This window comes from Aythya ferina (assembly GCF_964211825.1).
Source record: "Aythya ferina genome assembly, chromosome: 11".
Classification (NCBI taxonomy): Eukaryota; Metazoa; Chordata; class Aves; order Anseriformes; family Anatidae; genus Aythya; species Aythya ferina.
In genome coordinates, this window is record NC_140307.1 from 10,886,600 (window position 1) to 10,909,796 (window position 23,197).

The following is a 23,197-nucleotide window of genomic DNA, read 5'->3' on the forward strand; positions in this document are numbered from 1 at the left end:
AGCATTGCTCGTGTGGGGACTGGCAGATGGGAGAGGACCAGGGAGCACGCTTGTGTGCCAGACTCAACATTTCATCTGCTTTCCTGTGCAGTCGTGGCAAGTGGCCCCCAGCGGGATGCTTGTGCTGCCCTCGGCCCCCTTAGCCCCAGGGAAGGATGGCGGTGGGGCCACTATTTGTAGCTGGGAGGAGAAAATGCCCTGGCTGTGCAGAAGTGATTTTTGGCCCACTTACAGGCTGCATGAATGCGTGAGACAGAAGGCTGCCTGCAGTGGCCTGTATGGACCTCAGGGAAGGATGTCCACCTGCAGGAGCTCTGCTGCCAGCCTCTATCTTGCACCATCTACCTCCATCTCAGGAGGGTCCAGGAGCTCTTCTCTGTTGTCATTGGGCTGGAGCTCACAGCATGGCCCTTCCTCCTGGGTAAACACTTCCCAGGCAGGTTGGAGCAAGAGCCAGGAAGAAAAAGCCAGGCAAAGTCTTCCAGGCTCATTCCAGCCCTCTGGAGAGCTGCATGTGTCCTCAGCCCTCATCCATCTTCCCGGGTTTGGTGCCCCACTCATGACTGTGGATTTTGGTGACTCAGGTGACATCTCTGCTCCTGCATGCTCTGGAGGAGGTGCCAGAAGAAGTCTCACCCACAGGTGAAGTGGGGGCTGAATTGGACATTTGACACTCGCTACCATGTCACCTGAGTCAGGTACTGGGTCAGCTGCTACCCCTGACACCAGTATCTCCCCTGGCGTGCAGGGAAGCCTGCAGCCCCTTGAATCTTCAGGTGCTTCTTCAGCAGCTTTGAATAAAAACCGCACAGCCTTCTCCGGGAGCTTAGAAATGCCTGTAGCATCTGCAGCCCCTTCTCTCCGTGGGAGCACCCTACACAAACCAAGATGGACCAAGAGGATGTTACAGCTGCTGGCCATGCACAGCTTCCCCTGAGGTCTGGGCACAGCAGGGGACATGAGGACTGGGAGGTGGAGACTGTGATGCTAAAAATGCTTCCAAGGAGGCAGCCAGGGAGCCACGGACTGATAAATGACACATCTGTTCTCTGCAAATGAACAAAAACTGGCATAAGGAGTAGGAAACTGGCATCGTTAGGGGACAGATGGATAAATATGACATCCTGGGAAAGAGTCAGCACAGCTCTTTTAAAGGGAGTTTCTTTCTTCCAAAGCTGGTGGCTTTCATGGAAAAAGCAGTGGGCACCTGAGGGAGGTCCAACTGAGAGGTCACCTGCATTTCTACAAGCTGATTGTTTGATGAGAGATCAGTGGAGAAGTGACAAAATCTGCTAATAATAGTAAATTGTTCTGGATACTGTGGATGAGTGCTAAGAATTGCAGGAGGACTTTTAAGAGCCTGAGCAACCTGGCAATTAAACAAGATGAAAGCCAGTGCCAGCGATGTGGCACACATGGAGAAACCAAGCCTGGCCTAGGTATCTAAAGGGATGGGTTCTGAGACCAGAAGCACTGACATCTGTGAAAATGTACCCTCAGCAATCAGCAGAGGCCAGAACTGCAAAACGTCTCAATCAAAACTGATAGGAAAGGTTAGGAAAAGGTAGAGACAACATCAGAGGTGCCACCATCCTCTGGGGCAGTCCCAGCTACCCATGCTCAAGGGCTATGTGTGGTCCTGCTCCCCCCATCCCAAGGACGCAGCAGAATAGGAAAATGTGCAGAGAAGGGTGACAGGATGAGTTAAGGTTTCTGCACGCGGGGTGTGTGATGGACTGGGACTTCAGCATGGAAATGAGACGAGCAGGGGCACAGGGCAGAGAGCTGCACAGCTTGGCTGAGTGGGGAGAGAGAGGTAGTTGAGAGAGAAGCACGAGGAGGAGACTGTGCACAGTGACCCTCCCTCCATGGGCTGCTGCAGATGCTGCGTGGTTTAGGAACAAGACCAGACACATCCACGGAAAGAAATCCTTCAAATCCACAGAAAGAAAGTCTTTGTATTTAGAGGAGACATTTTAGAATAGATTTTGTTTGGATAAGACTATTTAAAAGTCCACTGACTCATTGCGTGAGGTCAAAACTGTTGTTTGCAGTACTGGAAATGTAAGAGGCCTTCGTCCTTTCTCCCTCCCCTTTACCCATTCTAAATTTGCCCCCACCTCCCCCCAAACTGGCATGATATATTTATAACTGACATGTATTTCTGTCTCTGAAACTTGAAAAGAGTCCAGCCTTAAGAAATGGTTGGAAACAGAAGTGCTGAGGTACTCCTCAGGCCAACTCTGTTCTTACCCCTGCCATTGGAGTGGTTCCAAAGAGTGTTTATCAACACAGTGATAGGCGCTTTATATATAAAAATATATACATATATATATATTGCTTTAAATTATTAAATGTAAATTATTAAGGGTGCCCAGGGAGGGCAGGGAGCGAGCTGGCACAGAAGGGATGCTCTGCACTGGGTGCTCTGCAGCCTCTGCTCGCCCCAGTGCACTGCACTGAGTTCCACAGGGGTGGTGAGAGCCCAAACTGAGCGATTTGCATGGGGAAGGCAATGGAGAACAGGGGCCCATGCCAAGTCCTTTATACGATGTGACATTTTTCTCCTCCCAAGCATCATTAGCTAGGACATCTCTGCATCTACAAGTGATGCAGACCCGGGTAAGTAAGTGTGTTTGGGCCGCTTGGTTGCTGTGTCCAGACAGGCTGAGTATGCCCAAAGCATGCTCTTTTACCAAGCAGGGCAAATTCTGGCAGATGTTTTTCGCATCTCCCCAACCTTTCTGTCAAATAAATTGTTATGCAGTTGATAATATAATTGAAACCATGCTAATTGACCAAAAGAAGAGTCGACAACTTGTTGACAGACATCTGCCTGTGAAATGCATTGGTCTGGCCCCAGCGGCACCAAGCGCCTTCTCTGCCTCTGCTCTCAGCACCGACAGCCCCCCGCACATCCGTGGCCGTGAGCATCACAACTGCTCCTTGCTGTGATCCATTATTTCATTAACACTTGACAAGGTGTGGAGAGCCGTGGGAGCTTCATTTCCACAAATCCAGGCGCTGCACCCTGGAAACTGGCCAACAAGAGAGCTGGGTGACAGAGACGAGAGAAAAATGACTTCAGGACTTATGCACAGTGTGAGAAATGCCTCTCTCACCACAAATGCCAGGTACGGGATTGAGGGAAATTTCCAAACATCCCCTGTGCAAACTCTTTGGGCTTTATTTTTTTTTTTTTCCTTTAAAATGACTGTGCATGGGCTCAAGCCCCTGAGAGTTGCAGCCACATTCGGTGCTCCTGGGGATCGCGAGCAAAGCCGCAGGACCTCTCTGCAGCTGCCTTTGGTATTTCCCCAGCAAAACCAGGCTCGTGGCAGGGAAACCTCATGCCAGATGCCGGCTTGGTGGCAACAACCATATAATATTATGCAGATCTCATGGCCTCATCCAGCTACCTGCTTTCAGGCTCCCCAGCCAGGCTGATGCTTTCAGGGCTCCAAGTCACAGCACAAATTCACCCCCTTCAGCACCGGGTCCCGAGGGCCAGTGGGGAGGGCAGGGAGGAACATCTGCGTCTGTGGGGCTTGGCCTTGCAAGGGCACAGCAGCTTCCAAATGGGGTGAGCTACCCAAATTCCTCTCCTGAGCAAACAAAGGAAGCTGGGACCAGCTGGGAGAGTGCAGATCTGAACCCGATAGCAAGCAGTAAAGTGGAATTGATTGGAGCCGCCTGCACTCATCGATCTGAGGCAGGGCAAACTAAGGAGCCAAGCATCTGCAGGTCAATCAAAGTGACGTGCCGCTTGGAGGCCAGTGCTTGGGGGCTGGCAGGGGACCTGTGCCCCCCAGGAAAGTGTTAATGGTGGGTTTGATTAATCCAGCTGCGATGGCCACGCTCACAGGGCTGAGTCCTTCCCAGACAGGTGCTCTCACTGGCTTTACATTGCCTACGGGCTGCGAACCACCCTGGTATCCCCCCTGTATCTCTTAAAAGGGCTGTCACCAGCCATCAGGAGGATGGAAACGGTGCACAGGAACAAACCAGGGGCCATTCCCCCATACAGGTGGTTTTGCCACCAGCCCAGCCCCACGTCTCCAAAAGGGGTAGAAAGTAGAAAATGAAGGTGAATTCAGAGGGGAGTGCAAGTGGTGAGGAGAGGTGGACTGGGCGGGCTGCCTGGCAGTGCTGCCTGCCTGTTTTCTGCCCGCTCAGCATCACAAAGAAGGGTTGAGAGGTGGCTGTGTGCAGGCTGTAAATCCCTGCTGCAGGAGGAGGCTCCGCTTGTGGTGCAGACAAAGGCAGAGTGAGAGCTCAGGCTGGCAGCTGGAGCCAGGCAGGGCACATACGGACACGGGACAGCATTTCTGTGGGGCTGTGGGGCAGCTCACCTTCCTCTGTGATGCTGTCACCACATCCCAGCTCCTGCTGGAGGCTGGACCCACTGCTAAAGGGCTCAAGGAGCTTTGTTCTCCCTGCAGGTCAGAAGCAACAGCTTTGGGGAATCCCTACTCCATGCATTTTGGGGGCCATTTGCCTTGATCTGTGGAGATCAGAGCCGAGGAAGGAGATCCCAGAACAGAGCAAAGCACAAAATCAGTCTGATGTAGCCTATTTGCCTGCCCTATGTAGCACTGTTAAACTGGAAAAAGCTCTTTTTAGTCAGGGTCAGGAGAAGACCCAGAAGAATATCTCATGCACTGTTGTGGGCTCATAAGGCCTCTCATGGAAACCACAGCTGAAAATTCCTATCAAGAAAAGCCTGAGTCCTTCTCCTTCAGTTCTCGGCACGCATCTTACGAGCTAGAAAAAGATGGGGAGTTGGATGGTGGGGACAGAACCACGTCAGGGTGCTTGTACTGCTCACACAGCTCACAGAGGTGCTTTCCTTCACCTCCCAAATCCCACCTTAACCTTTGCCTCCAAAATCATCCCAGACCTTTCTCCTTGCTGCTGCACCCTGCATTGGTCTGGCAGTGTCTGTTAGGAATATGAATACGGAATATAGGAGTAGATGATATCAGTCAGTGGAGATGCTCTGATTTCCTCAGGAAAGGGGGAGGGCTTTCAGCAGCCGAGCAAATTTTAAGCTGCATTTACGGCCTGTGAGTACGATAGTGATGGCCTGCATCAGTGCACGGTTCTATATCACCGGGAAAACTGGAGTTCTTCCTTGCAGCACTGTCCATCCCTCCTGCTTCCCTGGGCACCAACATCACTCCTGGGGATGTTTTAGGGATCTGAGGAAGGATGAGGACTGAGAGAGGCAGTGGTGGGGAAGGCTCTGCCTCCCCGAGGTGGGGAAAGCAGGTGGGGGCTGCCCCAGTGAGGGAGCAGCTGGAGAGGCCGCTCTAGGGGCACAGCAGCTGAGACAGCCGTACGGTGATGAATTGCTTTTGTTCCTGTGCCAGCTGGAAGATTTATGTTTGTGCCATGGAGTGGCAACGTCTGGGCCCGGCAGTGCTCTGCCTGGCTGCACCAGCATTCGACATTGAAGGCACCTCTAAAATCCTATCCAACACAACCCACAGGCATCAGATGGCTTGGAGGAAAGCCACCGAGGGACACAGAGGATGGGCAGAGCTCAGGAGCCTGCCTGGAGCAAGCATGCTGCCCAGGTGCTGAGCAGAGGCCACAGGGACCAGGTCACCCAGCAGATAGACAGTCCCCCCATACCACACACCCCTTTTCCCTTAATGCCTTGGCAGGACAGATCAGGGAGATCAGCAACATCCTGTGGACAAAAACACACAGTAAAAAAACTGTTGAGGCCCTGAAAACTCGGCATGATTTTATTAGGAGTGCTCACATCCAAATCCCACTGGGGAAGGCATCCCATGGGCAGGAAGCTGTGCTGGGACAGGGCCACCACTGCCACTGATGGGTGGCAGCAGCTTCACACCTCCTTATGCTTATCTCCACATCCCTGGTGCTTATCTCCACATCCACTCGCCACCTCCCTGCTCACTTCCATGTTTGGCCGATTCCTCCTTATCACCACAGTGTTTATCTTGGTGGTGTCTGTTCCAGCAGCTGAGGTCATTGTGATTCTGACGGCCGAGCATCCGAAGCACGAGCCCCGCCACCTCCTGCCTGCCTGCAGAGCAACCAGCACCACGCACGCCGGGTGAGCAGCGCCCAGCATGCAGCTGGGAGAGCACCCAGCTTAGGCTGAGAATTGGGATCAAGACCTTGGTGGACACCACGCTCAGGAAGGAGGAATCCCCTGCTCGCTGCGTGCACTGCTGTAGGTCCCCCATCCCCACCAGGTGCAAACAGCACATCCTGCCAGAGATGCTCTGCACCTCCACAGCATCCCACCTTCTCCTTTGGTTGCTTCTTCCCCACTACAGTTATGCTGGTCCAACATGGAAATTGCTGCACCCACTCCGGGCCCAGCATGAGGATGCAGATGGTGACAAGGGTGGCTGCAGATGAGCAGGAGCACCCTGTAGCCCTGCGGGAGGGACAGACTGGAAATCTTTGGGTGCAGACAAGGGGAGCTGAGAGGCAGCACTGGGGCAGGAGGTGCCCAAAAGCCACCCAGACACATGGGGCAGGCAGAGATGCCACCGGAGAGCCCCTCATGCACCAGCCCCCAGGTTTGATGTGTAGACACAGTGGTTCACAGTGCTGCTGAGGGACCAGCACAGGCACCAGGGCCCGGGGCATGTTAAAGTGGAGGCTGAGGGAAGGAGGAGATGGGCACGGGCAAAGGGGGGGCACAAAAGGGCCGTTCCACCTCCCTTCACACCTCCGAGCCCTTTTGATATATGGGCACAGAGTGACAGGAGCTGATGCAGAGCTCCTTTGCCGTGAGCCTTGATTTTACTAAATTCAACCAGAACTCGACAGAGGGGTTTTATTAAATTCAATCAGAACCGGACGGAGGGGTTTTATTCAATTCAACCAGAACTCGGTGGATGTTATGGATGCGAAAACAACGTGAGAGCCTCCTTGAACACCACCACCAGCGGCCCTCACAGCACTGAGGGCAGAGCCGCGGGGTGCGCGCATGCGCACACGGCCGAGCGGAGGAGGGGGCCTCCCCCTCCCCTCCCCTCCCCGTGTCGCCATGGCAACGCCCGTCGGCCCGCCCCGCCCCGCCGTGAGCTCAGCGCCCCCTGCACTTAACAGCGCGCCCGGCGAGCTCGGTGCCCAGAGCCCCGGTAGCGCGCCGTGATCGTATAGTGGTTAGTACTCTGCGTTGTGGCCGCAGCAACCTCGGTTCGAATCCGAGTCACGGCATCGCCCCGGCGGTACCACGGCACACGGGCTCCGAATTTTTTTTTTTTTTTTTGCCCTTACTCCCCTCGTTCATCAACATGCTCTAGCCCGCCCTTCGTGTCGCCTCGTATACTTTTAGCCCTCTTTTTGCACAATTTTCGCTCGTTCCCCTCACCCCTCCGCTGCCCTCCCCGGCTCTCTCCGCCGCCTCGACGGGGGCTGCGGGGCCGGGCCGGGGTCGGGAAAGGCTCCCGGGGGTCCTGCCGCAGCTGCCGAGCACTGTCGGGGTCCGGGGGCGTCCTGGCTCCAGCCCCCGAGGCCGCGCTTCCACCGGGGGGCTGCGCTGAGCGAAAATGGTGGAAGCGAGCGGGACGGGCCCGCGAGGCGTCCGTGCCACGGGGGAGTGCGATGGGACGTGCGGGGAAGGAGGGGAATAAGGGCAAAAAAAAAAGAAAAAAATTCGGAGCCCGTGTGCCGTGGTACCGCCGGGGCGATGCCGTGACTCGGATTCGAACCGAGGTTGCTGCGGCCACAACGCAGAGTACTAACCACTATACGATCACGGCGCGCTACCGGGGCTCTGCGCACTCAGCTCGCCGGGCGCCCTCTTAAGTGTGGGGGGGCGGGGCCGGGAGGGGCCCCTTCTGCTTAACACCCTTTTAGATTTATTATTTATTTTATTTTTTTTCCAGGTATTTCTTCTTCCAGCTTGCTTCCCGCAAAGCGTCCTGCTGGGATGGGAGCACCGCTGGGGTTTGGGTGCAGCCGTGGCTGCCCCGCAGTGCTCCTCCAGCACCTACACAGTGCAGCCATGCTCCTCCAGCACCCTCAGGCCGCAGCCGTGCTCCTCCAGCACCCTCAGGGTGCAGCCGTGTTCCTCCAGCACCCTCAGGGTGCAGCCGTGTTCCTCCAGCACCCTTGCTGCTCATGGTGCAGCCAGGGCTGGGTGCCAGGGCGTGAGCCCGGGAGGAGCCGAGCTATCGAGCTATCGCTCACTATGGGTTGACCCAGCTCTTTGGACTGAGCTGTTAATCCGTAACTGCACGGCACCAGGCCGGAGCTGCGGGGCTGGCGGGTGAGCGCTGGGGCCCAGTGGGCACAGGGACTGGGGTGGGGGACAAGGACAAGGGCCCTGCGTGTGGCTGTGGGGTCCCACAGCTGGGCAGGGGCCATGGGGAGCACCGTGGCCCCACATGGGGGGCACAGGGGGCATGGGAGGGGGGCGTCGATTGTCTCCCTGCTCACCTGGCACCACCCCAGGGAGGAGGGTGGCCAAGGAGGCCTCAGCAAAATAAAAAGCAGCAGAGCCATGGGGGGTTGGAGGGGAGGTGGTCACTGAGCCCCCCTGCCTCGGGGTGCAAGTGCCTTGCGGCTCTGGGGGTGGGCTGGGAGCATTGGGGAAGACCTGAGGGGGTCCCCAGACCCTGGGACTGGGAGGTGCTGGGGGGTCCCTGGGCTGGAGGGGGCCTGCTGTCCTTGGTGGAGCCCGATCCTTGTGCCATGGGAAGCGTGAGCCTGCCCTCTCCACCCTGTCCTTGCTGTCCTGACACTCAGACCTTCAGAGCAAGGGCTCCTCACCATTCCCTATGTCCTCATGCAAGAGTGCTCCTGCAGCCACCCTCCGCCTTCTCTGTGACTCCTCTGCACAGAGAGGAGTCTCCTGTCCTTCTCCAGGCAGAGGTAGCGGGAGGGTGCCTGAACGAGATGCTGCAAGGAGCCCTGCACTGGTGGGAACACTGGTTCTTCTAGCTTTGCTGGACCAGTTCTCCCAGTAAAATCTTCCTTTAGGACTGGTCCCCATGCAAATCACAGTTTACTCCTACCCATCACTCCTGTGCTGTACTAGTTACCGACAGGAAAAGACCTTCCTTATCCTCAACTGAAGGACATGGGTGCTCCAAGAGCTCCTGATGGGACATGCGACCACTCTTATTTTTCGCAACCCCCCACAACATTTTTGCCAACATCTTCTGCACCTTGGAGGAGGGGTGCTAGCTCTCCCTGCAGCACTGCTGGTGTCAAATTTTCTCCTGTAATTGTTTGGAAACATGGAAGAACAAGGACCCTCCCATAGTTACAGGAGAACAAGCAAGCCTGCGCACCAGCCCTGTGGCTTGAGGACCCCACGGGATGATCTGGTGCTTTGCTGGTGCAGGAGCTGCTCTGAATGCTAACTTCTAAGGGTGTTCTCCTCAGAGACCCCAAACTGTCGACAGGGGTCAGATATTTGTCCTTCCCAGAGCTGATCCCAGCTTTCTCTCCCTGGGCAGCTGGTCCCTCGCCGTGCTGTTTCTCTAATGCGGTGAGGCAATGGCGCACCTGGAGATGGAAGAAAACCGGATATCCCTGGACAGCCTTGAGAAGGGCATAGACAACCCAGCTTTTGAATCTCCGGTAAATCACCCACTTCCCCTCCCACTGGGCCACAGGAGCTGCTTGGGGTGCTCCAGCTAACAATGTTTTCCAGGGTGAGGAGGGACTCCATGAGGAGAACCATGATGGTCCACGTGGTGGGAGCAAGGAGGAAAGGCGAGGAGAAGGGAAAGGGAGAGTCTCCTCATACTGCAGGTAGGATAACTCCCGTAGATTCATGCATGTGAAGTATTTCCAGTGGTCACAGTGAGTCCGAAATTGGGCTGATCTTCAGGATAAATCTGCACCTCTCGTGTCTCTGGTGTGTGACTCTCCCCAGGAAGGCTCTGCAGCCAGCATCCAAGGCAAAGCGCTTCTGCAAGGCTCATGCCAAGACACTGCGGATGGTCTTCTGGGGGATCTTTGGAGTAGGTGAGGACTTCCCAGCACTGAGACCCCAGCTCCACATCCCCTGGGATGGCTGTGCCCCCAGCCTCCGAGCAACAGGCACCCCTGCCCACATGGAGGTTGTGTCTATCCTCACCAGCCCCATTGTCCAAGTCCTCCTCACCTCGCTGCTCCTGTCCATGAGAGCTCCCCGCATCTCACTGTCCTCCCCTTTCTCCACCTACACAAAGAGTTTTCTCTGCCTCTGCTCACTCTGTGTGCACCCACACAGCTGAGATGCTGTCACCAAGGAGCCTGGCTGCTCAGGTGGTGCTACCTAACCCCCCCCCATGCATAGACAAGAACCTCAGGGGTGGTCAGGGAAGGATGTTTTGAGGAAACAGACCTGTTTGCCACAATTAGCATTGTGAATCCCTATGGTTCTGATGTTTCTGACCCCATACGTGCCTTCTCCAGCCTACCTGTGCTACCTCATTGCGGCCTGTTGGCTCAACTTCCAGCGAGCCCTTGCCTTGCTCATCATAACTGCTGTGGTTGTCTTCTTCATGCTATGGAGCCTCTTCAAGAAGTACTGTGGGGCAAAGGTATTGCAGCTCCTCAGCCCTGTTCAGAAATGCTTCCAAAAATCCTGGCGATGGCTGAAATGGTGAGTGAGGAGGAGACAGGGCTGCATCTCCCCAGAGCCTGGGTCCCCTATCCTGTGGTTGTCCGGCCAGAGCAGGGCTGGCGTGACCGATAGCTGGTGGCACTGGGCATGTGCCCTAGTGTTGTGCAGGCACCTCATGGGTGGTGAGGCATGGCCCTGCCATGTAGAAGCCGTGGCAGAAATGGCTTGCCACCACCTCTCTACCTCAGTAGCCTGATGGCTAGCTGTACCCCTCATCTGCATCTGAGACCCGGGTTTCCTCAGATGCACCACCTGTAGGGTGACATCTCCCACACAGTTAGCTCCTGCCTTCATGGGGGCTTCCTCTCTGTGACAGTCTGGGATTTACTTTGCAGGCTGCTGAGCGTGGTCCTCCTGGGCGGCCTGGTCACGTGGCTGGCTTTGGACACCGCCAGAAACCCAGAGCAGCTCATCTCATTAGCTGGCTTCTGCTTTATTTTGCTGTTTCTGTTCATCTTCTCCAAGCACCACAGCGCAGTATGTGTTTCAGGTGTGGCGTGGCCTCACCAGAGGTGGCCACCCAGCACTGAGAGCTGAGGAGGATGTGGGGAACAAATGCTTCTTTCCCATTATCATCCCCTGATGGCCCATGGCTGGAGCAGGGGAGAAGTCCCTAGGCTCCCTGTAGAACACAAAAGCCCAGCAGAGCCCCTGGGCAGAGCTGGCCACAGCCTGGGGAGCAGAGCCCAGGGTGGATGGCTGCAGCCCCAAAGCCACCAGACTGCTCTCCTGCCTGCTGCCCGACCCAGGGCTCCCCCGTGGTCCCCCCATCCTGTTTTCCACAGTGTCTTTCACACTGGAGCATACCCAGAGACCCAGCACCAGAGCCATGCCTGAGCTTCAGGTGCCTGTGGGTGAAGGGGCAGAAGTGATTGAAGTCCCAGGGGTTTCCAACCCAGCCCTTTTCAATGCTTTGGGCAATCCCTCCATCCCCTTCCTCCAAAGTGTTAGTGAACCAGCAATTTTGCTCTAGGGGGTCTGTACTACCACAAGAAGGTCTCCACTGCCCTTCTCCTCCCTGGCAAGCCTGGCAGGTTGCATTTCACCAGCCATTTCCTGACTCCCACCAACTTGTCTTCTCCCTCTATCACCAGCCTATGTTTGTAGGTTTCTGAGGGGATTCCTGACAAATAGCATCCCCCTGACCACCACCCAAGAGCCACTGAAAGGGCAGGAAGCCAGAGAGGTAAGTCTGTAGGCTTTGGTAACGCTTTGGTCCTCATTCTACTCTTGGTCCCCAGGTGTCCTGGAGAGCTGTTTTCTGGGGTATTGCCTTGGAATTCTTAATTGGCCTCTTCATCCTCCGAACAACCCCTGGCATCCAAGCTTTCCGGTGGCTGGGTGACCAGATCCAGGTACTGTTTCTGCTCACCCTGTCCCATGCTTAAGCCCTCCAGGTAGCTCCCATTGCGACCAGTAAGTAGAGCCGAGCGTGGCATGGGCTGGAGGAACGGCAGGGAATGCACGCCAGCATTCTTGTTGAGACTGGAGAAAAGCCAGCTCTTTCCTGGTTTTGTGGCACAGCCCAGGCCCTTTGGCACAGTGTCCCTTGCAGGCTGGAGTAGTGCCCCGTGCCTCAGGGACACCCCACCACTATCCCCAGCCTAGGTATCACGGGGTCTTTATCTGCTGGGGCAATGAATCTGGCTGTGGGATTGAGGGGCAGTCACCTGCTAGGCAGAAGACAGATGTCAGGGGAAGAGCTCATGGAGATCTCCCTCTTACCATATGACGTCCTCAATTGCAGATCTTCCTGGGCTACACCAAAGCTGGCTCCGTCTTTGTCTTTGGGAACACGCTCGTTGAAGAAGTCTTTGCCTTTCAGGTCAGCTTGGGGAACGGGATGTGGGGAGGGAGAGGCAGAGCCTGGTTTTCTTCTGGCCTTGTCCAGAGCTCAACCAGCTCAAGGATGGGTCTCCCTTAGCTTTGTGCCCATCCATGGACCTCCTCAGAGCCATGGGGAATTTATACGGGTTCCTGTCCCTCCTGCTGGGCTCGCCCAGTGTTGTGGCACCCCAATAGTGTGGGCTGGATATGCAACACCATGCCCAGCCCATGTGGCAGGGGAGCCTGGTCCCCAAGTGTACTTAGATGTGCTGCTCAACTCCCCTTTAATCCTGCACCCTGGTATCTTGTCTGCAGACTCTGCCCATCGTTGTTTTCTTCAGCTGTGTGATGTCCATCCTCTATTACCTCGGTGCCATGCAGTGGCTCATCCTGAAGGTAGGGACTTGTGTCTAGCTCTGTGATGGTGGTGGAAAGGAGAAGGACCTGGTGGTTTCTGCAGCCCCAATGAAAAGTTGATGGATGTCCCTGGAAAATTGGGATGGTACTAATTTGGTTTGACTTGTTCTGCTAAAATGATAGACACGTCTATCGCGACCCCTCTTTCATGCACATCTTCCTGAGAAAGCCCAGCCCTGGGGTTGATGGTGCTACCTGGTCTTTGGGCACTTCTGGAGACCACCACCATGCTGCTTGGCAAGGGCAGGCTGGAGGACCAGATAGTGCTTTGCTTCACAGGGTGGGTGGTGGGGTGTCAGGAGCCTTTGGAAACACCGTGGCCTTGTCTGTCTCCAGATCTCCTGGATGCTTCAGTTCTCAATGGGCACCACCCCTACTGAGACCCTGAGTGTGGCAGGGAACATTTTTGTGGGACAGGTAAGGCTCTGGGGAGGAGATCCAGCCCCTCAGTCCTTGCAGCTGAGGCTGCCCCAGAGGAAGGGTCTTCTCCTTCCTTCCCAGGAGACCTACAGCCCTGCATGGTGACAACAGAGGCTTTTCTTTCACACAGACTGAAGCCCCACTGCTCATCCGCCCGTACCTTGCAGACATGACCTATTCAGAAATCCATGCTGTGATGACTGGGGGCTTTTCCACCATTGCAGGCAGCGTGATGGGAGCCTATATATCTTTTGGGGTGAGTGCATGGCCAGATACAAGCCACGTTTTCCCTGCTCAGGGGTTCTGACATGCCAGAACTGCCCTCAGCTTGTGGGGGAAAAGGACCCACTGTGGTCCTCTTCCATAACGGGCCAGGGGTCTCCATGCCCAGTCTCACCTCACCTCTGCTGGCCTTGCCAAAACCCCAGAGCTCTGCCAGGGACCCTTCCACAGCAATCAGGGTAGATCTTATTGAATCAGGGAATGATTTAGCCTGGAAGACCCCTTTGGAGGTCTCTGGTCCACCCTCTTGCCCAGACTGGGTAATGGCAGAGCCTGAGCGGGATGCTCATCCAGGTTAGCGGTGAACATCTCCATGGTGGAGATCCTCCCCACCTCTCTGGTCTGCCCAAGAAGCCCCAATTCACTGGGAACAAATTTTTCCACATGTCCAGCAGGAATTCCTCCACTGTAACCTGTACTGTGCTTCTCAGCCTTTCACCAGGGACCTCTGGGAAGTGTCTTTCCTTCAGCCCCCTTTTAAGTATCTGGGGACTGCAGCTCCCCCCGCTCAGCCCTCCTTTCTCCCAGCTGAACAAGCCCAGCTCCTCCAGCATCTCCTCGGCTGTCCTGTGCCGCAGCCAGGAATGCTCTCCCCAGTTCATCATTGTCTCAGAGATGGACATTGTGTCCAGATGTGGCCTCATCAGTGCTCCGTACTGGGGAATAAACCTTCCCCTTGACCTTCTGGCTGAGCTACTGCTATTTAAACATTAATTAGGCTACTTAAGGAGGGAGCCACGGGTGAAAGGACAGAGAAATTATAAATTGCCGCGCAGAGGGCAGGGGAGGGGTGAGATGAGGCTGTTACGGTAATACTCTGCTCCTGCTAGGAGCTCGGCTGTTCGGTGGGGGTGGAAGTTCACAATGTTGCACAACTTATTGCTCTGATAATGATAATGACAGAAAGGGAAAGGGAGGGGACAAAAATCATCAAGGTTAAGTCAGACAGCCAGAGATTAGCATGTGAGGTTATGATTGCTGTGGCTCCAGCAATGTCTCCATCCAGACCTATGCCTCCTCAATGGCCAAGATGGGAAATGCAGAGACATTTTCCAACCCTGAGCAACCGGAGAGCCTGGCACTGCTCCAGGTGTTGCTGGCCCTTGCTGGCCATGTCCTGGGGCAGCCCTGTGCAGCCTTGCACGGAGCTGCAGCGCCTGAGCCCATGGTCTGCCTGTTGCAGATAGATGCAGCATCGCTGATTGCAGCCTCCGTGATGGCTGCGCCCTGTGCCCTCGCTATGTCCAAACTGGTCTACCCCGAAGTGGAAGAGTCCAAGTTCAAGGGCAAGGAAAGCGTCCACATCGCCAGCGGGTGAGTGGGAGCAGCGGGATGGGGCGGTGGGGTCGCACACATCCTGCCACAGCAGGGAAGTTGCGGGAGCAATTGGGGTATGGCAGGTGGCAGAAGGTTGGGAGACCCCTGTGGTGTGCAGACAGCGCAGTACATCCACAGAGCAGGACCAACCTCACAGTGGTGTTGCCTGGCCACATGAGCCTGTCTGGGTCTTTTTTCTCCCAGGGAAGAGCAGAACATCCTGGAAGCTGCTAGTAGTGGGGCTGCTGCCTCGGTGGGGCTTGTGGCCAACATCGCGGCCAACCTCATCGCCTTCTTGGCCGTGCTGGAGTTCATCAACGCTGCCTTGCTGTGGTTCGGGGAGATGGTGAACATCAAAGACCTCTCCTTTCAGGTATCCCCGAATCCCCTGCCCATCCCCACCTTCGCCCGCTGCCTCAGTGGGCTGCCAAGACCCCCCCTTGTCTAGCGTTCACTTTGCTGGTGCTTGGTGAATGCTGGCGGCGGGTGCCCAAGCTGGGGGCTACGCAGGGGCTCAGCTCTGCGGTGCTCCTTCCTGGCGCGCTCTTCCCAGATGATCTGCTCCTACGTCCTCATGCCCGTGGCCTTTCTCATGGGGGCAGACTGGGCAGACTCGCCACTGGTGGCCGAGCTCCTGGGGACCAAGATCTTCCTGAATGAGTTCGTGGCGTACCAGCAGCTGGCCACGTACAAGAAGAATCGGCTGGACGGCCTGGAGGAGTGGAACGGGGGCCAGAAGCAGTGGATATCTGTGAGGGCAACTGCCAACCCCGCTGGGCATAGGGCACTAATGGAGCCAGCTGAAACAGGGCACGGGGCCTGGCAGAGCAGGGGGGTGATGGTTTGGGGGATGGGAGGACACCCACAGCCAACTAGACTTGAATGTCCACTCACTACTGGGTTTGGGGTCATCCCGAAGGACCCACTGAAGGAGAAAGGATTGGGGGGGGGACTTATCTCCACCCTGGCTGGCTGAGCTGGGAGCTACACCATGGAGCTCAGCACAGGGCACTGTGGGGCTGGTTCAGGGTGACTGTCCCCTGCCTTTGTGCCCTGCAGGAGCGTGCCGAGACCATCACCACCTTTGCACTCTGTGGATTTGCCAACCTCAGCTCCATCGGGATCATGCTGGGAGGCCTGAGTGAGTGTGACCCACGTCCTGGGTGCTTGGGCGTGGGGCAATGGGACCTGTGGGCGGCAGGAATTTGCTGCCTTCAAGCCTCAGCGTTCAGCCTCTGATAGCACGCAGCTAAGAAATGGGACTTCCACCCCCACCACAGGCTGGGCAGACAGGCTGGGCTGTGGCCAGGACCACCAAACACGATGCTACACCAGCATGGTTGGGCAGGGCACTGGATGGCAGAGCCAGATGGGGACCTGGGACATGTCTCTTCTTTCTGTGTCCCCGACCGGGGTCCAGAAGCAGAGCAAGGATCTGACTTGCCCTGCTCTCTGCTTTGTCCCCACAGCCTCCCTTGTTCCCCACCGCAAGAGCGACTTTGCCTCCGTCGTGCTGCGAGCCCTGCTCACCGGCATCTGCGTCTCCATGCTCAACTCCTGCCTGGCAGGTGGGTCCCTGGGGAGAACAGGCAAAGGGCTGAACGCCCCTACAAATGCTGGTGCAGGTGTGGGAAGGCCGGGGGCCACCCCCACGGCTCTGACAGGGCCTCTAAACCCTCTGCTCTCTCCCCCCTGTGGCAGTTTCTCAGGGTCCCCCAAATCCCATGGCACTGCTGGGGCTCCTCACCCTCACCTGGGCTGCAGTTGGGATATTTCAAGGGTGGACTTTGAGGCATTGTGAGGAGCTCCCACTGTCTGCAGCCAGCTGGGAGGATGTGGTGCATGCATGGTCAGGGTGTGGGATTTGAGTGTGTGGTCCCCCAGAGACCAAACCACCAGGCCTTGTCCCCCAGGCCTCATGTACACGCCAACGGAGGTGAGCGACTGCGTGACCTTCTTCGGCACTGCCAACTTCACCTCTACCAGCTACCCCATATACACGTGCTGCAAGCAACTCTTCGCTAGGTAGGTGTGCGGCCGGGCCATGGAGAGGGTCTGGACCTGTAGGGTCTTGCCTGGGGACCCATGTGCATGGGGGTGGCAGACAGGGCTGGGATGGGACTGGCTCATGTAGCTTGCACGCATGTCCCATCTCCTTCGCCCTTCAGCAGCTGTGCACAGTCGGCACCCAGCAAGCCAGCTCTCTGGCTCTCTCTGGGAGGATGAGGAGCCCAGCGTGAGCCTCTGAACCATCAGTTTGGGGATGGGGGTGGAAGGGTGGCTCTAGGCCTGACCGTGCCTCTCTTTCCTTTCAGCACGATGCTGGAGAACGGGACACTCTCCTTCACTGGCATCTGGGATGGCCAGGCAGAGAGTGAGCTATGGCTGATGCAGTGCTGTGGGCACTACAACCACACATCCTGCACGTGGTGAACCCTGAAACTCACAGGCTGCTGCCAGCTCAAAGGAACACCAGGGTCCGCACACACCTGTCCCAGAGGCACGAAAAAAAACAGCGTGGACGTGTGTGTCTGGTCCTGTCCACTCCAGTGATGAAAGACAGCATCATGCACCTTGCAACCCGCAGCCCTGGGTGTTGGCTCCTTGGACACAGGGGAACTGCTCCAAAATAAACCTCAGGCTGTACGTATCCCATGACTGAAGCTCGCCATAGCTGTTTTTTGCTGCAAACCTTGCAAATTGAGCCTCCACCAGGTGCCAGCTTCAGGGCCCAGCCCCTCTCCTCTCCCCACAGCCGGCGTGGATGGGGTAAAGCTGTCGGCTGAAGCTGTTTCCTGCCTTCCCCAGACAAGCCTCCCCGTCCCGCCATGCTTGGGTTCATCTTTTCCATAGCGACCACAGCACCGGGGAACAGGCCAGTCCTTCTCACTTTATTGCACTCGAGCACACCCATTTGCCAAGGCGGCCATGTATGTACACCATTATTTTACAATGATCTGACGACAGCACCAGGGCACCGGGGCACACCCCTGCTCCCAGCCCAGTCCCTTCTCTCCTCTGCCAGGCTGCAGCGAGTCACCGTTTCGGGTGCCACCGCCCTCCCCATGCTTAGGTGTGGCAGCGCTGTCACCCAGCACGCCTTTCCAGAGCCCTAGGGAAGGTGATGGGATGAGACAAAGGAGTCTTGTCCCACTGTGGGGGGCTTTACTTCGCAGCAGGAGCACCGCTGCCCACCCATCGATGCCTCCCACCATGGCCAGAGCAGGCGGCCCTGGGGCTCAGAACTGGCCTCTGTGTGGCACCAGGGCAGCAGAGACAGGGGCAGATGCTGCCACTGGGGTAACTGCGCCAAGCGGGGGTGACACTAACCACACGTGGCCAGCAATGCCCCGCTCCTGGGCGCCCCATCTGAGGTAGAGCATCCTTACCTGTAGCAGCACCACCGCCCTCAGCATCCACCCAGCCATGGAAGCCAGGAGAGGGGTGCAGCTCCCACCCCGTGCGGCTGCTGGCACCGACACCAGCACCCCGCCACGGGGCTGGCCCGCACCCCAGAGCCCCAAGCAATAGCAGCAGGCAAGCACAAGTGCTGCAGCTCACCACTAAACCCCGCTGCAGCAAAACAATTTAAATCAGCATGCAAAGGACCGGTCGGGCTCTGGTTTGGTTCACACCCCTGACACTGAGCACTGTCTGGGCTTTACGGAGGACATGAAGAGGGAGAGGAGTGGTGACATGTGCTGGGGGAGCAGAAAAGAGCTGGGAGCCAGGAGGAGAGCCTACACTCCTGGTCAGCTCAGGGGAGCACTGCCAGGAATGGGGCACAGCATAGGCAAAGCCCGAGGGAGCTGGTCTGACGGCCCACGTCTTGAATGCACCAGTTCAAACAAGCCAAATGGAACAAGGCAGGAGTGGAAACCAAGTACCGGCGCAGGGGCGTGCATGGCCCCACGCATCTTCTGCAGAGAGGTCTGTGAGAGGGGGCCCATGGGTGGGAGCCGCAATGCCCTCAGCTGTGCCGGCCCTGCTGCGAAGCCAGTTGAGTGGCTTGCGCTAGCACACATCACACAACACAAACGTGAGGAGCCGGGGCAGGAGCAAAGGGATGAGAGCAGCTGCAGCACGTGGTCGCACGCTGCCCTCCGGCTGCTTGGGCTGGTGGGCGGAGTGGGGGTCCCCACGGCCGCAGCTCCGGCTACTGTGGGCAACCAGACCCGCTGCCCTCTCCAGACCTGAGTTTGGAGGCTGCTTGGGCCTCCCCTGCTTCCACTGCTCTCCGGGAGCTCCTGGGGCTCACAGTAGCCTTCCGGGTGCCCTGGGGACTCGCCATCCCCTTCTTCGGAAGCTGGGGGCTGGACTGGGCTGATTTCCTGCCTGTGGAGGGGCTCTTGGAGCCCTTGGGTTTGGCTGGCTCCAGAGTCTTCAGGCCCAGGATGTTGCAGTAATGGTTGCACTGGTGAGTGGCCGCGAATTGCTCCAACAGGGAGGGGAAGCAGCTTTCCTTCAGCCCCTGGTACCTGCCAACACAGCCACACTCAGCCTCACCTCGTGCTCGGAGACGTCCCACCGGATGGCGCTTACTATCATGCCCCACGCCACCCCACATCTGGAGAGTCACTCACCCTTTGAGGTTGGTAGCTATCCGCACGTTGGTCATCTTCCAGCCCACACCTGCAAGGAAAGGGAGGACAACCAGCCCCTGCCCAGGCAAGGATGGGCACCGGAGCCAAGGGCAGCTCATCACCCTTTAAGCAGGGCTCCAAGGCACATAGGGAAACAGTCAGGAGGGCAAGGCTGGGGGTAGTTCTCCTCCTTTTGCAAGCACACAAGTGGTGAAGGGCCACGGGAATTGGGTGGGAATATCCCTTTACCTTCCATGTCAGTCACAAGGATGTTTCCATTCGTCCACTGGTATACCCAGTGCTGGAAGGCACAGCATTTGAGCACAATCTCCGAGGTGCCTCGTGCCACCAAGCTGCCATCTCTCTCGGTGACACAGTACTGCTCACAGGGCCCACCCAGGTCCTCCTCCATCGTGGCGTAAGGGATGTTGTTGGCCGGTCGGTAAATCAGGTACAGAGGAATTATCCTGTGTGGTAACACACAGCTCAGCAAACGGAGATCCACACATCAGTCTCTGGCTTTTGCCTTCCCCCCAAATCTCTCCTGTTTGAGTGTAGGAGAAGAAGTTGCTGCCCTCTGGTATGTCCCCGGTGCCCCATGGAGAACCCTCCCACCGTCTCCCAAGGAGCTCTGCCCCACCGTCAAGCCCAAGGGGCTGCAGCACCCTACTTACTCAGGCACTGCTCCAAAATCAGGGACGGCTCGTGCCTCAGCAGCAAAGATCTTGCAGTACTCACGGCTAGAGTTCTGGATTTTACATTCCTGGAGATTCAAGCAGGAGAGTCAGGGCCCTGTCCCTCCTTGTGCCAATCAGCCTGCAACAAAGCCCTGGGACCCCCCTCCTGGAAAAGCATCCCTTGGGCCCACTCCCAGTTGTTCCCCTATCCCAGCAGTCAAAGGACAGGTGACAGGAAAGCTCTGAGCAGCTCTGCATTGCTCAGAGAGAAGGGCTGAAGCCCACAGGGATATGGCTTGACCCATCCAAAGCGTTCAAAAACTGGAAGGAAATAAAGAAAGCAGGCATAGCGCTGGGGACCGTGGTGCCAACAGATGGGGAAAAAGTGGGGTCTCCCCACAAATGCCAGCCTGCAATGCTCACCTGTATGGTGATATCATAGTTCTTCTCAATGAGGCTGTTCTCATTCTTGGTCCCAAAGACAATAAAATTGTGCACTTTGATGACACAGGTGTGGCCGGACTCGAAGATGGGCTCTAGGCCATAGATGGCTCTGGCACGGCAGGCCTTGCGCAGGAAGCCAGCACCCACTTCCATGTCCTCACTCACCACACGCCCAAAGAACTTATCCCCCCAGTAGCCTGCGTCAGCCAAGCCCTTTGCGAACACCATGGGCGTCATCTCAATCTCCTCGCCGACTGGTGGAGGGAAGAGCTGGTGAGAAGGGACCACGCAGGCACGTCCTGCCCACACCACAGCACGGCAGGGAGGTGGGGGCAGCAGCTTGTCAGCACATCACCCTTACCTTCGATCTCTTCCCGCAAGATGAATCCTGACAGCACTGGAGGAGACACAAAGCAGGAGAGGAGTCAGGGTTCAGCCAGGATCCCATCCTGCCTCACGGCCCACGCACTTCCACACGGGGGGATGGCAAGGAGGAAGGCACGATTTGCTCACAGAGGCAGCACATGGAGGCAGATGCACCTTGCCAAGGCAGCTTGCAGAGCTCCCTCTCTGCAGCCCAGCACCAAACCCTCCCTGTGGCTCGCCGTGCCACCCCACCGCACACCCTGGCAGCTGTAAGAGCCCACCAGGCTGCTGAAGGCTCCTCACCTTCTGGGCTGAGCAGGAAATCAGTGGAGTCAGTGCCGTACTCATTGCTGATCACACAGCGGTAGACTCCGCAGTCCTTCTGGGATGCCTGCACGATGGCCAAGGCTGCCTGGCCCTCATCACCAGCACTGGAAGAAATCAGAGCAAGGTGTCAGCCTCGGGCAGTGCATGGGGACACCTGGAGCCCTGTCACCAGCCAGGGCGCTGCGGTGGGCACTGTGCTGGCTTTGGAGGGAGGGCAGAGGGCTGGAAAGGAAGCCAGCCGGTGGGCATGCAGGAAGGCAGGAGCATCCTAGCTGCTCCCCTGGCACCTCATGGCATCAGGAGGCTGGCCCTTCATACTCACGGACGTGCACATCTCCCAGGCAAGCCCTGCAAACTCTGGCCAGGGTTGGGCTACATGTTGATAAAGGTGGTTGCCTCTGAGTCTGGCTTGGTCAGGGCTTTAGCTGACTAATAAATGCTTGTCTGGGTGAGATAGCTGGAAGTCAAACACAGAGGTGTTCAGCTTCCTCCTACATTTTCAGCCATTCAGGAGTGAAGGCAAACACTACTCCCCATCCTGCAGACTCTCCCTTTCCAAGGAACCAATAAATCATGAACCTGCAGAACCAAGCTTTGGGCTGGCATCTCCTGGCCAAGGTGGCAGCACACCAGGCAGACCAGTCCCCACAGGAACCAAAAGCCAATTTCTGCCTTGCATGGCCAGTGTGAACTGGCAAGGGGATGACAGGTTGCAGAGGAAGGAGGGATCTTCCTCCCGAGACCCACGGCTCAGCTGGCCACACTGTTCAGCTAGAAGGAAATGGACACTCCTAGTACACCTGCCTCAGCTCAAGTATTTGCCACAGGACATCACTGGTGCCCCAGAAGCATCTCTTTCTGCCTGCCCATTTTAAAGGATCCTCACTCACACGACTCTTAGAGGCATCAGGCAAATCTCATCCAATGTGGATGATGTTCCCACACAAGCTAGAGCTCACCTGGGCTTGAGCACAAGCTGTTCTCTGTAACACACCCTAAAGAGCATCCCAGATACAAGCCACACACAAGTTTTTTTCCTGTGCAAGGGCAGTGCCAAGGGATAGAGAGAGCAAAACCAGAGCTACTTTTTTCTCCTTTGGTGCTTGCCAGTGTTGGTTGCATGGAAGTGCAGTGTGCAGGCCCTCCCAGCACAGCTACCAGCCCTCCCCTGTATCAGTTGGGGTCCCAGTTCTGTAGTTTGCTCCCAGCTTTCAAGCTCTGAGACGGGCACAACACTTTCCCTGCCCTCTCCAAGGTCTGGATCAGCCCCTGCCCTCCCCTGGGCTCCATGAATCAAAGCATCAGCCGTTGAGCCAGACTCTAGATGAAGCATCAGTAGGACAAGTAGGGCAGCAATTCCCTGTCTGAGCAATCCTCCCTCCCAGGGCACTGAGCAAATGATGTTCACAACGTACCGTGCCATGCAATGAGCTTCCCATGCAGCCTTAAGAAAAGGGGCATCTTTACCACAGTAAACAGTGGCCAGAGCTGGATTTAACACATGAACCCAGGGCTATGCACAGGGACTACAATGACGTGGAGCTAGCAGGTTACCTCCTTTGTGCTTCTGCTACAGGGATCTCGTCCTTGTACCACATCAGCTTAGAATCACTCAAAATATTGAAGAACTGGCACCAAAGTTTCAGGTTTCCTGATGCATCGGAAAATTGTTCAGCCCTGATCTTACGAATCACCTGTGGAGCTAAGGACAGGGTGCAAAGAGATTGATGGTGAGACACACAATGCTGGATGCAGCTCTGGGGACAGGCCAGCCTACCCCAGTGCTGCTGCGTTGGACTTAGGTGGTGGGTATCACAAGTACATCAGCACAGTGCCGCCTGGTACAACGTTGCCTTCCCAGAGAAGGTCTCAGAGCTCTAAATACGATGGGAAGTAAGAGGTACAAATGTTCTCAACGGCAC

General features: G+C 56.6%; 2 protein-coding genes across 3 annotated transcripts in view; one reads left to right on the forward strand and one right to left on the reverse strand.

Moving 5' to 3' along the window:
- Nucleotides 1-7,981: 7,981 nt before the first annotated feature.
- Nucleotides 7,982-17,533, forward strand: LOC311442574 (sodium/nucleoside cotransporter 1-like). Of its 2 annotated transcripts, none has more exons than XM_084531937.1 (18): nucleotides 7,982-8,263; nucleotides 9,459-9,582; nucleotides 9,656-9,756; nucleotides 9,881-9,972; nucleotides 10,405-10,594; nucleotides 10,951-11,092; nucleotides 11,857-11,970; nucleotides 12,363-12,440; nucleotides 12,758-12,838; nucleotides 13,196-13,276; nucleotides 13,410-13,535; nucleotides 14,745-14,875; nucleotides 15,083-15,251; nucleotides 15,432-15,629; nucleotides 15,938-16,019; nucleotides 16,348-16,446; nucleotides 16,792-16,903; nucleotides 17,194-17,533. In XM_084531937.1, exons 2-18 carry the CDS (start codon nucleotides 9,499-9,501, stop codon nucleotides 17,309-17,311), a joined length of 1,998 nt encoding a protein of 665 aa, XP_084388063.1. In that variant the 5' UTR covers nucleotides 7,982-8,263; nucleotides 9,459-9,498; the 3' UTR covers nucleotides 17,312-17,533. The 2 variants fall into 2 exon arrangements, with proteins under 2 accessions (XP_084388063.1, XP_084388064.1); XM_084531938.1 differs by having other exon boundaries at nucleotides 8,221-8,263; nucleotides 9,885-9,972.
- A 215-nt stretch (nucleotides 17,534-17,748) lies between these two features.
- ALPK3 (alpha kinase 3) overlaps nucleotides 17,749-23,197 on the reverse strand; it is a gene marked incomplete at its 5' end in the record, with an annotated part of 33,886 nt that continues 28,437 nt past the window's right edge. The window contains 8 exon segments of the mRNA XM_084531936.1: nucleotides 17,749-19,356; nucleotides 19,462-19,510; nucleotides 19,711-19,928; nucleotides 20,136-20,224; nucleotides 20,562-20,836; nucleotides 20,944-20,979; nucleotides 21,252-21,379; nucleotides 22,830-22,977. Coding sequence (XP_084388062.1) covers nucleotides 19,035-19,356; nucleotides 19,462-19,510; nucleotides 19,711-19,928; nucleotides 20,136-20,224; nucleotides 20,562-20,836; nucleotides 20,944-20,979; nucleotides 21,252-21,379; nucleotides 22,830-22,977 — 1,265 coding nt within the window. The 3' untranslated portion in view covers nucleotides 17,749-19,034.